We start from the raw sequence: 15,407 nt of genomic DNA on the forward strand, positions 1-15,407 counted from the left end.
TTTCTATCCTGACAAAATGTCCACATCCTCATCTCCACAGCCCTTGGCAGGTCATTTGATTAAAAGGAAGGCGTGAAATTAGGGCTTACAAGAAGAAGCAAGAGTTTGCACAAGACAACAGTGGCTGGGCTCTCTCTTCCCTGTGTGTGAGAGATACATGAACAAGCAGGTGTATTCGTTACTTTTCTGTTGCTGTGACAAATATTATAATCAAGACAATTTATAGAAGTAAGAATTTAGATGATTGATTGCAGTGAGAGTTCTTGACTGCAGGGGAGGCGTGACAGGAGGCAGCTGGACCAAGAAGCAGACAGATCAATCATAAACTTGCAGCAGGAAGAGTGACCCGAAAGTGGAGCAAGGCTATAAACTCTCAGCACAAACCTGACCCCCACCCCCACCGTATTGTATTTCCTCCAGCAAGAATACACTACATTGTTACCTACCCACACAGTGCTGCCAGTCAGGGAACCAAATGTTCACAATGTGAGCCTATGGTGGACATCTCCTAAACCAGCAGCACATAGGGTCAGGAAGAGGGCCCTCACCAAGACCTGAACTTGCCAGCATGGTCTTGGACTTCCAGCCTTAAGACTAGTGAGAAATAGGGTGTCTATAGATTATATGATTTTGTAGCTGCAGTCTAAGTTGACGAAGACCAGTGTGCAGATTATATTTAAACTAAATCTCTCAGAAATGTCAATAGCAGCAGAAATTCTCCATACATAATTCTACGGTTATATTAAATTCTTGGTCTCTTGTTGGTCTTCTTGTGTTTTCCTGAGGAAAGGACCATGCCAATCGAAGCTTGGGTCTACTACAGGCCATTTTTGTCATAGAGAAACAAAGTTTATTTTTTTTTTAAAGTTTGTGTGTCTTTCCAGGATAATCAGAGAAGCTTTTGGTTTCTCCATGATAGTTCTACATGGCAATAGATAGAAACCAACAGTGGCTAACTTAAACAAAAAGAAACCCAAATAAAATATAACAACTAGAAATTATTAACATTATTAGGTAGCTTAAAAATCATCTGGTAGACTGAAAAGACAGTGAGAGAAGCATCAACTGGCTATAAATTCTACTTTTCTCAATGAAAATTGTCATAAAAATAAAAAAAATCAGGTCGATGTGCTGTGTGGATTACAATAGGGAGTGACATTTTATAAGGAGACAGTAATATTTAATAGTTACTTTTTGACTTGGGGACTTTATAAAAACCTCTGTCTTTGTGACAGTAGGTGGATTATAGAGTCTAACTAAAGGTTTTCTCCACCATCTTCTCAAAGCTGGAGAAACATCTTTTATCAGCATCAAAACCACTTGTCTGTTTCCTTAGAACTCATTATTTTTCTCATTACATGTGAACATTAAGAATATAGGAAAATATCTCATCCAGAATTGAGAATTAGGTTTGAACAAATACCAATAATGAAGTGAAAGGTTGGAAGAAAGGGGGCAGTCATGTGTAAGGAGTCTTTTCTGGGACAGAAAATCATCCTGGGGAGACGAGGCATGTTTCCAAGATAAACCTGTGAATGAAAATGAGAACTGCCGCTTGTTCTGTGTAACACTAAAAGTTTAACAGATTACATAAACATGTATAAATGCAGAAAATGAGCAATCAATTGCCTTTTCTATTATTCCTCTTCAGGCCTACAGTTCAGCAATTAGCTAAGCACAGACTCTTTACCTTTATCCCAGAATAGCTCTGTTGGTCTCATATGGCATAGGGAGGCATATTTATCTCTTCTACTCTATCCTTCGCATATTGACCTTTGATGATCTTTATCATAACCTACAGAGTCTGTGAGCAGGTAAGCAAAATAGAAAGCATCTAAGGAGGCCTGATGTCCCATGCCCCACTTAATACACTCATGGTCTAAGAAGGAGGGATATACTGAAATGGTTTCTGGGAAATACACACAGTTATGGAAATATCAACAGCCAACATGCTTGTCATCCAGTAGGTGAGTGCTCCTCCATGGTAAGAGACACTGAAATGGACTCCTGAGATCTAGAACTGATTTTATAAGCTCCTTTAGAATTTGATTTAAAAGGCAGATTTCTGTGAGCCACTCAGGTTTTCATTATGAGGTAGGTAATGGGTTTTAGGAATTGGTTGCTTTAACAGCCATACCTCTTCTGGCAATGACTTCTAAGCAAATGAATCAAATGTAAGGTAACTGTCTAATTTTCATGTAATGTTCTGTCCTTCACACTCTTGTCTTCCTCTCACTTGACATCAATAATGAAAAGTGAATATCATCCAATACACAGGGAGCTTTCAGTGAGATTCTCCTAGTTTCCTAGGATCCGCTACAAGAAGATTCTACAGAGTATTTCCAGTTCTTGCATATGAGAGCCTCTTAAAGTGTGCTTGGTCACACTCCCATTCTGTATGCCAAATTCCTCCTGAGAAGAAGTTACTTTCAGTGTGCATTTAGGTAGGTGAGGCAGCCAGACTTCAAGAGCTGGTTGTCTAAAAGCAGGTTTGTTCTCCATTAAGCAGATGGGAAGGGGAGGGAGGAAACCCTACAGTCCCTTCTTAACTCATGCTGAGGCCAATGAGAGGTGACAACCCTGTCTACATCTGTCAGAAAGAGACGTGTCCCTGCTTTTGCAAAGAGATAGCATTTTTTCTGTGTGCCTCTTCAGAGATGCCCTTCCCCCATCATTGTAAACAACTCAAGTGAATTAGAAGGAGGATACATTTTGTTCTTCACTTGGGTGTGTGTCTTCTTTCCCTGGAGCTAATGGATTCCATGCTGTGTGAAATAAGTGCACCAACTGACAGACACAAACCAGAGAGCATGTAAGCTGTTTGCCTGATTTGAGAAGAAAGAACTTCTGTCTCTCTCTGTGGAGGTATAATGTATAATATTTTATTGTATGAACATGTATGCATATGTGTGTATTGTATGTGTATATTATATATGTACATAAGTAAAACAGCATGTATATATGTATGTATTTTATCTTGACTGCAGCTGGGCCTAGTCTGAACAAAGCTCATCAATTTCATGATAACATGGACCACTGTCAGAAATAATGGGAATTACAAAGTGTAGAACAATGTCTGGCAAAGAGTAAGCTTTCAATAAATATTTATGATGCAGACTGTATAGATCACCCTAATCATTCCCATTTCCTCCTATCATTTTACACAGTAAAGGTGGTCATTTCACTTAGTCTGAGCTTGTAGAATGTGAACAGAAAGGAAGTGTGATAATTTCAGGAATTAAGAGAGATGTTAAATACCCAATGAACAACAATCAGCCTCGATTTTTCTTTGACTGATTAAGATAGTCTGTAGTAGACAATACACCATGCTGCTCTGGTAAAGATGCTTTTGACCAAATGGAATGGTCAATATATATAGATGGTGTGAGTTTGGTTTACCTCAAAATGATTCATGTTTTGGACACTTGGGCCTCAGTGTGGTGATGTGAGAGGTGATGGTACTCTTAAGAGGTAGAGACGAGTGGGAGATCTTAAGGCTTGGGGATGAAGCCTTTGGTAGACAAAGGGTGCCCTTATTGAACCTGTAGCTGATTCTTAGAAAGAGATGTTTTTAAAAGAGAAATCTTAGGGATTGGAGAGCTTGCCCAGTGGATAAGAGCACTGAGTGCTCTGCTAAATTACCTGGGTTCAGTTCCTATGAAGGTCATGTCCTAGCTGCTCACAACCATTTGTAACTCCAGCCCCACAGAATATGACACCCTTCTCTGCCATCCCTAGCCATCAGGCACATATATATGCTGTACAGACATACATGCAGACGAAATACCCATACAGGTGCAATCAATAAAATTTTACAAAGAACTTCCTAACTTTTGTGTGTCCTCTTGTTCCTAAAAACATTCCATGTTCACCATGAGGCCACAGCACAGTCTGCATCGTGTTCTTTGACCTTCAGCTTTTAAACTGAGCTAACTAACTTTTTCTCTTTGTTGTGTCCTCCTTAGTTGTGATGATGACAGGAAACAAGTCTTGGGACAGTTACTTCAAGTGTACCTGGAAATATAGAAGTAATTTAGAGGCTGGAATTGGTGAATGAAAAGGATTTGGAGGAACAGGTAAGTAGAGGCCTAGAATGTTATATACAGAGCGTTCTAGAAGAGTGTGGTGCGGAGTGTGAATGATGACTGGGGAAGAGATGGAACATCTTAGAGACTCATCAAGTGATCATGCAGAGTAATGACAGAAATATAGACAGGAGAGGAGAAATTGTGAGGTCTCAGATTCTGCTAGACACAGATATGTCTTGTACACTTGCAACTCAAATGAACTAGCAAAGGTGGCTGGTATGTCTGGTTTCTTCTCATAGTGGGCAGCTTCAACATAAATGTGTCTCTCTGTATTGGCCAAGGATTTGGGACCTATAAGTTCCAAAATTAGTAACTGCATATTTGGGAATTATGGGCAGCTGTTGTGAATAAACACTGCCTGGAACACTGCCTTAGTCACTGGCAATTACTACAATATTTGTGTTATATCATATCATATTAATAAAATATTTATAAAGGTGCAGGACCCACAAGCACTGTCACCATAACTTTCCAGTGAGCTTCATTTTTTCTTCTTCTACCATGTGGATTGCCCAGCACATTGTTCTGCTCAGTTTCTATTATAGTGAAGTTTTTTGCTTTGTTTTGTTTTAGTTTATTCTGAAGTTACCTCATAATTCTTTCTACCATAGAGAAGGGTTTGGCAGCATTTCAGAGTAAACAAACATCTTAGCAGACTTTTTAGGACTTGGGTACCATGCAGGCATTTTCTGCTAAGCAATTTTCTTCAAACTCCGTGAGATTCGCTTACAATCTCTTTTTCTGGCATCATGTGTTTAAAAAAATTTAAAAGCTTGAAAACACTTCTCTCTGCGGTCTTTTTAAGGAATATCTTAGATTAAGTCTTACATCTGCCATTTAAATTTTGTATTGATTTTAACTGCTATATTTAAGACTAACACAGTAACTCATCATGAAAGTAATTTAATTATGATGGCAACGAATCTGCCCTGATAATGGAAGAAATGTGGTTTTGAGATTATCACATTTTCCCTTTTACTTAAGTTTTTGAATTAAAAAAAAAATCTGTCCATTTATGAAGGCTTTTCTACTTTCTTATAGGAACATCAAATTTGAAGAACTGGACATGAACAAGTAAATAAAGATTTAAGCAAAAGTTATGTGGGCCATGTGGACTGCTCACAATAGATGTCCATGTGGCTAGGAAATACAAAGATTAATAACATGCACAGCATTTGAAGTGGTCTCAGATCAAAATATCAAATGAGTCACATCATTGGTGTAATAAAGGGAACACCACCATCACGAAGCCAGATGCTGACTTTCTAAGAGAAGGAAACTGGATACAACAAGGCCTACAAGGGACTGATTGCTTCTACGGCAAGTGTGATTCTTCCCCATCTCTCTAAAAGACACAAAGACTTTCCAGGACCGGAAAAGCCTCCCAGCCAAAGGCTGTACGTTATGTTCTGACACTATAAATCATGGTTGGAAGTGACTGGTTGGTATTTTTTTTTTTTTCATAATAAAGTGAGCTAAAGCCTCCCCAGCTGTTTGCTTGTACCGGGTCAAGTGGATTGCCCTTCCCCTCATCTCTGCCCAGTAGTTTCTGTTTGGGGGAAGATGCTAATGACTGCCTCTGCAGCCCTCACAGGTACCCTGTGTTGGTCCCTCCACCATTTAATTCTCTATGTCACTGTCCAACTCCCATAAAGGGTGTTATCACCAAAGTGTGTGAATAGTTGAAGTTACATCTGTTTCACAGTTCAATGAACAGTAGGAAGTTGCAGTAGTTTAAAGCCGTGTGACTGTTCCCCAAAGGCCTGTGTGTTAAAGGTTTCTTTCCCAGCTCGGCACTCTTGGCAGGTGGTGACAACATCAACAGATGGGGGGTAGTGGGAGATCTGTTAGCAATTGAAGGCATGCCTGAGAGGGTAGTGATTCCCTTCCCTTTCCTCTTTTTACTCCCTGTCACTTCCCAGCTATGACACAAACACTTGGTTCCAATCTTGAGATTGAACAGACATTATCACACTTGCCAGCAGCACTTCATTGACTCAGTTATTTTGTTCATTCTTCTGGCAAAATCCCCCAGGAATAACATGAACTGTTTTCCACTAAGATAGAAGCAACCGTTCATGCAGTCACCTGTGCACACGAATATTCATTGTCATCCACGCGTTTCCTGAAACAGTCTTTGAAAAACACACATCATCTCTCATCCACATTCTTTAAGGCTTAGCATGCCCCTTGTCTCATGGTTTTAACACTGTTGCAGAGGCAGAAGGCAATGGCTTTTCTTTTTCTGCAGTTAATGGCTCCTCACAAGCAGGTCTAGGGAACCTCTAAGAGAGAGTTGCTTCAGGAAAATAATTTTTCATAGATAATTTTTATTTAGATAAAATGCCAAAATAATAGAAAAGTTACAGGAATCATACATGGAGCTTCCATACATCTTTTACTTGGATTATATACAGTAAACCCCTCCATTTGCTCCAGGTGTACACAGGTGGCAGAGGTGAGAGTGATTGTATGTCATATGCACATGAGAGAGACACAGAGTTTCTTCCCACCGCTTGGGTTGGAACTCAGGACAGCATACATGCTAGGCGGTTGCTCTGCCGCTGAGCTCTATCTCCATCCCTAAAAGGCAGTGTGGAATTCTAATTAATGTACAAGCTCTGAATCAGATTATTACTAACATAGCAACTTCCTAAATACACAGGTGATGAGAACGATGTCCTGTTTGATGCTTCTAATTGCCTGTAATTCCTATTACTTTCCTTGTAATGAATTTTAATTCCAGAAAGAGCAAATGAGTGAGTGTTTAATAAGACACTACCAACCTTTAAAGAAATCCACTGGAGTGCTTTATCGTACCCCTGGGAAACTAGAGCCAGGCAAGTGATGACTATTACTCCCGATGCCTGGAGACTAGTGGAGGTAGTAAAGGACTTTTAAACTGATTTTCTTTTCAAATCCTTTCACAAAAAATCAGAACATCTATAGTGCTGCTAATACCAGTTCAAAAACCCAACTGTGCATCTGTTTTAAAGTCATATCCTTTTACCAAATTGAACACTGGGACTTAACAGTGGGGAGAATATAAACTGACATCATTAGCAATAAAATCTAAGCTCCATGGTGATGGAGTCACTCAGGAACAGAGCACTTGCCTAGCATGCACAAGCTCTGTGTTCAGTCCCCAGAATCACACATCCATGTGCAATGAGAGGGGAAGAAAGGCATGGGAGGGGCAGGAAATTAGTTCAGACTCCAGAAAAACATATACAAATTCCCACAATGAAACCACACAAGGGTTCCTCCATTGGTATTAGTGCTTTCTTTAGAAAATGCCATTAAGATATTTTAACTAGAATAAACACTTCACAGATATACACCAAATAATACAAAACTTGATTCTTAACACATACTCTAAAATGGTCAGCAGAAATATTTAAGAAGCTATCAAAAAAAGATTAAAATAAGACCCATTCTCTACTTCGAAGCTAAAACTTTTCCCCTTGGGATTTATGGCTCAACATGGCAGTAGAGGATCATTTGGACATGTGTGTGTGAGAACACTTCACCACTGTGCTCTACTGCAGACTCTCGGTATGCAAACTTCAATCGCATGTCACATTGCTTTAACTGAATTAGAATAGTATTATATTTTAACTCCGGCTGTAAGTCTTTTTATTCTGAAATGTTTGCTGTTAGTATCTTTTACATGGATTAATAGGAAGTAAATTTTCATTAGTAAGTAAAACAGACTTTATCACATATGGAATCAAAACAAAAAAAAGCGTTTGTTTTATGATATATTGTGTTACGGAGAATATTTTTAGTGTCAAACATGAAAATATTCTTTAATAATTGTAGAACTATTTCATACTACATTTTAATCTAATGTCTAATTGCTTATTTTCTAAAAAAAGAAAGAAGGAAGGAAGGAAAGAAGGAAGGAAGGAAGGAAAGAAGGAAGGAAGGAAAGGAAGAAAGGAGGGAAAGGAAGGAAGAAAGGAAGGGAAGGAAGGAAGGAAGGAAAAGAAGGAGGGAAGGAAAAGAGGGGAAAGAAAAGAAAAGAAAAGACATACGCAAATACACACATACACAAAGATATAGCTGAAAGGAAGGGGCGGGCCTATTGTGTTACATACACTGTGGTTAAATGAGGAGATCTATTCAGAGGCAGAGCTGAAAGTCCAGAAGCTCTTATAGAATTAAACACTGTCATTTCTACTCAGAGACTTTAAAGGCGACACTATCACAAACACACTTTAATAAACACAGCGTTGCACTGGGCACAGGCTGCAGAAGAATCCATTGCTTTATACAGTTGCACTTGACTACAATTGCCTGGGATATGTACAATGTGCTGGATTTTGAGTGCAGGTAGTGATTGTTCTAGAACAAAACCATGTCCCCAAAAGTCACTTTTGAGGTTTGTTTGTTTCTTAAATAGAAGAAGGTTGAAGAGTTGAAGTGAATATTTGTGTGTGTGTGTGTGTGTGTGTGTGTGTGTGTGTGTGTGTCATGTTAAACGGGAGGCAGAGGAGACAAGGACTTTGTCCTGAACCTTTAACACTGCTTTCCATCTTCTGTAATCCTAAAGTCATTCCAGAGGTTCTGCAAGTCCTCAGCGGAGTCAAACAGAGAAGCATGGGACTCACTAATCTACTCCTGACGCTTTGCCTAAGAAGTTGGCATTCCCATCCTCCTCCTCTCTCTGCTGGAACCACGGCTGAGAACTAGGCCCTTGTTGATGATAAGCGTCCAGAAAATGACAGATTCCAGGAATGTCACTAGGGAAGTTGGGTGGAAGCTCCTCCCTTGATCTCGGGGTGAATACAAAACCAGGGCAGTCTTTGAGTAACCTGAAAAAAAATTAAAATAAAATAAAAAGTTAATGCCGACAGAAACATTTGGCAATTCAGGACAAGAAGACAACAGAAGTAAACAGATATTACTACAGTAGTCATATTAGGTATGATTGACAAAAGGATTCCCATGAGTCAATAGACAGTCCCCCACACACATAAAAAATGCTACAAAGAACCAAAATAATAGAAATTCTGCTTACTCACACATTTGACTCACACTAAAAGGAAAGTTAATTATATAATATTGGGGATGATGTGATTTATATAACAATGAATTCATAAACACAAACTCTAAGTTTTAATAATAGCAAACATATCATTTTAAAGTGATTGAAAAGGGTTTCCTAAGTTAAAATGATAAATAACTGTCCATTTACTTGCAATTGAGAGGAAAACATGACAAGAAGCTGTGAAAAAAAGGGAAAATGATAAAAATGATATGAAAATTACTTTTTGAAATATTAGTGGATTTTAGAAATTAGTTCCATAAAGGTAGGTCTAAAGTGCGCTCTTGGGTGGGAGGACTTATTAGAGACAGGGCTTCATGTATCCCGGTTTGGCTTCCAACTTTGGACTTCTGAACCTCCCGACACCATCTTCTAAGCACTGGGATTACAGGCAGGCACGCACACCACTCTTCGTTTATACAGTGGTGGGGACTCACCCAACATCAGGGCTTCAACACCAGGGCTGGGTGAGCACAGTGTCAATGGAGGAAAGTCTCCAGCCCACAAAGGAGCTTCACTAGCACATGTTGGAACTCTACTTCCTGTTTGGTATCTGTTTGTATAAAGGAGCATAAATATAAGGGAACAGCAAGAGACCGATTTGGCGATATGGGAGCTTTTATGTTTTTATAAGATTAAATAGTACGATATTCTTGTGATCTTTAGGGATCTGGAACACTTTCTGTTACTTTGGGGTTTCCCTTTATTCATATTTTATGTGCATGGGTGTTTTGTCTCCATGTATGATACATTGTGTATGTGCCTGGTTCTCCTTGAGGCCAAAAGAGGGTGCTGGATCATCTGGAGTTACAAAAGGTAATAAGCTACCTTGTGGGTGCTAGGTACTGAACCTGAGTCCTCTGGATGAGCAGTAACTGCTCTTAACTGCTGAATCACCTCTCCAGACTCCTCCTTTATGTTTCCATTTTGAGACAGTCTTGTAAATTTCCCAGGCTAGCTTTGAACTCACTGTAGCTCAAACTAGCCTTGAACTTGATCTCACCCTGCTTCAGCCTCCTAATCAGCTGGCATTTGAGGCCTGTGCCACAGCTCACCACTCACACTAAGAGTTCCTTTTGGTCTTGACACTTGGCTTCTGCGTTACAATGTCACCATTTGCTGCTGGTCCTCAAGAATACAGACTGAAATTGTTTAATGACCTGGCAGGTTTCCTTTGCTGATCACCCTTTTGTCCCTATGGTTCTGAAGCAGGGGATTTACCCCTTGTTCTTGGTTGTCAGGAGTGACCCTCAAACCCTGGGAAATTTCCTGAATTACAGAGTTGCTGTTGTTTTTTATGAACCCTTTGGATCCCACCTGGTTTATGTTAATGAGATGACTCAGAGTGGGGACAGGCTTCCAGAAACATCTTCCAGGTTAGTAGAGAGCTGGGGTAGCAGACTGGAAACTGTGTTTTATTAACCACAGCCCATGAGACAGTCCATTCTCCCTCAATAAAGAAAGCCGGGAATGCAGGCATTAACCCTTGAAAGAGCAGAGCCTCCTGGTTATGACTCCACTGGTGTGGCAAGAGCCAGTAATGTATCTGTCCGGATTACATGAGGAGAAGCATTTGGACCCTAGTCAGGCCTCACCCTCTATGCTTTTTCATTTGGCTGATTCTGATTTGTCTTCTTCACAAATAAGGCATCCAGGATTGCTTGGGCAATACTTACCTGAATCTGATTTAAGTCTAGAAGGGCTAACTTGAAGGGGTCAGGGAAACCCTCATATTATCTGTCCCAAAGTGCTCCCGTCCGAGCACTCCTAGGGTGTGACTGGTGTCTGATCTTAGTCAGTTTTGTTGAGCACTGACTCCTATAAAATGTTGTGATTCTGTTAACTCTGGGTAGCTCCTGCTGGAACTGTACTGCCGGGTACCAGTTGGTGTTAGCATACCCACTGGCATACTAGGAAGGTAAACAGACATTTTGAATGAAAAATTACGGAATAAGATGTGATATCCGCTAAGAATTAATGCTGAAATTATCTCCCAAGGGTAGTGAAAGCCTTAAAACAAGTTAAAGTAAGAATTCTAAAAGTGATTTCATTTCATTTTCCTGTAAGATTTCCAGTGCAAGTAAAACAGGTGTTGGAGACAGATTAAAAAGGACAACCGCGTCAAAGTGGAAACCATGCCATTGGTACCTGTATGTTGTGGGGCTGACATTGATTTTCCGGGGCACACTGCAGGACTCAAATTTGTTAGCCAGAGTGACATTGTTTCCAAATAGGCAGTAGCGGGGCATTTTTACGCCAACAACTCCAGCAAACACTGACCCAGAATGCAGTCCAATTCGCATCTGAAAGCAAAATAGCAGCGCTCCAGGTCACTTCCCGCTTGTCAGGATTGTTTGACTGTCTTGTCTAGATGTTTCTAACCTCTGTGACTAACTCCACCACATTCCCATCTTCCAGCGAGTCACCTCTAAGGCTCATGCAAAGCAGCATTCCCAGGGCAGAGTCAGCTGTCACACCCGGTAACTCTGCTCTTTGGGTGTTTGGTTTTATGGCACCTGTCTTAAACATCTGGAATAAACTTGTTCTCCAGCCTCCCAGGATCGCTTCAGCAGAATAACAAAGAACCTGTGGATATCTCACACAAAGCTGCTCTGTCCTTTAAATGAGAGAAAGACATTCTTTTTAGACTGTAGCAGGAAACTCTTGAAACAAGGACAAAGGAGGGCCACCTGTAGCTCCGGATACTCAAAAGGCTAAAGCAGGATGAACTCTGAATTCTGGAGTTTCAGCTAAGCTTGGGCAAGCTAGTCAGACTCCAATTTCAAAATAAAAAGCGATGGGATCTAAAACAAAACATTTTGTTTTACAGTAATTTTATGCCAAACACTAGTCCTTTATTTAAATGATTAGCAGCTGAGGAAAAGGAATTATAATATTGAAGTGGAAATGACAGAGGATAGAGAAAATTATAGAGTGTCAGGGACCCAGATCCCTGTAGTTACAATCTATACAGTCTAGACTCAGGAACCTAAAATCCAGATTCCCACAACATGAAACTTAAGGCAATATCTAAATGGAAGACACAGTCTGTAATGGAGCTTAGAAATTATGAACGGTCAGAGGAGCCTTTGGATGAAATATTTTCTCTTTATTTTGAGCCCAAGTCTCACATGGTCCAGGCTGTGCATGAACTGGCTATATAGCAGAGGACAGTTTTGAATCTTGCCTCCACCTCCAAATACTGTAATTGGGATGATATACTTTTAAATGGGCTACTCTAAAAGATGGAGGTCCTTGATGAAGTGAGAGGGTACCCACATTCTTAACTGACTGCTACAAGCATGTAACAGATGATAACAATATCATACTATGCTCATCATTTTCAGATTCTGTATCTAGCTGGTCACTTGAAAAGTTTTATTAGCTATATGTCCTCTAAAAAAAAAAAAGGCCAAAGACTCGGTTATCTGATATATTGCTTGCAATTAAAAGACTTATGTTTTATTTTTAAACATGTATTTATTCTTCAGGTGTGGTGGCTCCTGCCTTCAATGCCAACTCTCTGGAGGCAGAGGCAGAGGCAGAGCAGAGGCAGGTAGAACTCTGTGGTTTGAGACCAGTCTGATTTACACAGTGAGTGCCAGGACAACCAGGGCTACACAAAGAAATTCTGCCTCAAAGAAAATGTGATGGGAAGGGAGTGTGGTACAGCAAGTTGTGGAGGTCAGAGCAACTCTGTAGAGTGGGTTCTCTCCTCCTGCCTTTGCTGAGCAGAGAACTCACGAAGCTTTCCCAATGTCTTCACATATCTGCTGACCCATCTTTCCAGCTCAAGTTTTTCTTAGTTTTACAGCTAACTTTGGGCATTTGGTAGAAATGTCCTAGAATCTTTCAAGACGTCATAGCACCAATTATTTATCATTTTCAGACCAGAACATTAGGAGAGCAGCCCTCTGAAGATCTGCTTTCTCTACCCTTTTTTCCCCTGCTTATTTCTTCATCTACAAAACAGAGAGGTGCATGATTCTTAAAGCCAGAAGTCTACACTTAGAAGCTAGCTGTCTGCTGTACCTAGGTTTTTTTTCATCCTTAGGATAGTATGGTTTTGCATACCTAACAACTGTACAATTGAATCAGCCATAAATACAACCTTAACACAACTGTATTAAGGAGGCTGTGTTCTCTTGGGCACAGTCCCTTGCTCCAGGTTCTCTCTGTATATTGATATTAGGATTTTTTAGATGATAAGTTTACCATAACATTTTATGGTTTTATTTCATAAATAATATGTAAGTGTATTCTCCTCACAGATATGGCCAGAGCCTCACATGTTCCTCTCACATAGCCCTCCTTCCCTCTCCTTCTCCAGTCCTCAATCTTATATTTACCCCAAATTCAAGAACAAAAGTTCATCCATAACGTAAGATGAGCAGCATGTCTGAATGGATTCTTTCCATTGGGAAAAGTGAGTGAAATAATGAAAGGCAAAGAGAATTTCATCTCTCAGTAACTCTTTTTTCCTACTTTATTTTATTTTTCTTTATTAAGAAATTTTCTACTCACCCCTCATGCTATCCACAGCCCCCCCTTTTCCCTCCTCCCACCACCCAGCCCTCCTTCCCAAGCCACCCGGCATCCCCACATTCAAGAGTTATTGAGATATCCCATGAGCTGGGCTCTGCTGACTCCCCATGGGAGACCTCAGTAACTCTTGAAGGGAACCTTATAATAGGGAAGCCCTTGGTTGGAGGATTGTTTTGGCGTGGCTTATTTTCATCTCCTGGCCGCGTAGGCAAGGAAGGTTCCAGATGGGGATTTCCCTCTTTCCTGACACATATTGACTTTCCTCCGTTCTCTACCCATAGTCCACTCACAGTTTTCCTCAGTGAGTGAGGATGAATGAGGACACAGTGAGGAGGAGGAAGTTCATGGCTGATACCAACCCGTGACTGCACTAGAGAGCAGCACAGAGTTAGAAAGAAAAACAAACAAATTCAAAAACAAACAAAAACAAAAAACACCAGGGGAATAGTTTTTACTTCTTCATGAGGAAACCAGATGAGAAGTAAGGGAAGTCTGATTGCTGAATCCAAGACTCCAAATCCAAACTCCCAGGGACCTGGGCCAGTGTTCAAATGTTGTCTACCAAATTAAATGAGGTGATGTCTAAATCACAATGTGCATCTCTTCATACATACTCACATTTTTCTGTCTGTTAAAAACACTCCCCACTCAGCTTTGTTTGGTTCACTGTGACTCCCTAATTCCATCAAGTATTTCACAGGACTGCCCACGAATAGACATTGAAAGACCTATTTAATGTCCCACTTCACAGGTCACTAAGGCTACCCTGTTATTACCCTGGTAATTATCTTTAAGGCTAACTATAAATAATTCTCCTAGCCACAAAAATAAGAACAACGACATTGAGACAACTAACAAAAACCCTACCCTTAATCTCCCGATATGGATCTGACATATAAAAATAATTCATGAAGCAATTGTGGCCTTATTGCTAATAATCTAGATGTTTTTAATATCTACTGTGATGTTGTGAACTCTCTTACCAAAATATTGGAAAAGAAAAACACATTTCTTCTCTAAAAATGCTAGTATAGAGACGAGATCTAACGTGAGATGCCTTGAAGCTTTTAAAGCACAGCTGCAGAGTATCCCATAGTCATCTGCTTCAGATTTGGGGTCTGTGCTCCCTTCCCTGAGCAGAGAAGTGATTGCTCTGAACAATAGAATAGGTGGGAATGCCTCTGTGTGCTGTGGAAAGTTAAGTCATAAAAGGCCACACAATATCTTCCAGTCATTCACTAGGATGTTTGCCACCATGGGAAAAATATGATTACTCTTAGCCCACCATGCTGGAGCATGTAGAATGTGAGTAGACAATAGCAGCCAATACCAGAATTTCTATCATCCTACCCAGCAGATGGGTAAAGCTGCTATTTTTGAATGGATCTTCCTGTTCACACAGTACAACCCTCACTTTTCCATACATCCCCTTCTACTTGGTTATTCTTAGCGAAGAGTCCCAGATATTTTGCACCTAAAACTTGGCAGCCTTCTTATAACTTATTCAAACTCATGATGTACAAAATCAGTATACAACAAATGTCTGTGAATTTATACTAGTAAATGTTGGCAAGTATAGGATACAGCAATATAAGAGTGAGCTGACAAATGAATTTGAAAATGTTGGGAAGGCTTAGACACATGGCTTCTCTAGGTGACAGAAGGCTAAGGCTAAACTTGTCTTTACTATAGCTTTACTTTCACATTTTTCTTCTTTCTTGAAA

At 40.1% G+C, this 15,407-nt stretch overlaps 1 protein-coding gene across 3 annotated transcripts in view; it reads right to left on the reverse strand.

Moving 5' to 3' along the window:
• Positions 1 to 6,398: 6,398 nt before the first annotated feature.
• The window catches only part of Gucy1a1 (guanylate cyclase 1 soluble subunit alpha 1), a 56,405-nt gene continuing 47,396 nt past the window's right edge, over positions 6,399 to 15,407 (reverse strand). For 2 of the 3 annotated variants that reach the window (XM_006985304.4, XM_016003810.3), the window contains exons 8-9: positions 11,287 to 11,441; positions 6,399 to 8,905 (exon numbers count right to left, since the gene is read on the reverse strand). In XM_006985304.4, the coding sequence (XP_006985366.1) occupies positions 8,701 to 8,905; positions 11,287 to 11,441 (360 nt within the window). In that variant the 3' untranslated portion in view covers positions 6,399 to 8,700. The remainder of the gene's footprint in view (positions 8,906 to 11,286; positions 11,442 to 15,407) is intronic. The other variant, XM_076574294.1, reaches the window with a different exon arrangement.

This window comes from Peromyscus maniculatus, chromosome 6 (assembly GCF_049852395.1).
Source record: "Peromyscus maniculatus bairdii isolate BWxNUB_F1_BW_parent chromosome 6, HU_Pman_BW_mat_3.1, whole genome shotgun sequence".
Classification (NCBI taxonomy): Eukaryota; Metazoa; Chordata; class Mammalia; order Rodentia; family Cricetidae; genus Peromyscus; species Peromyscus maniculatus.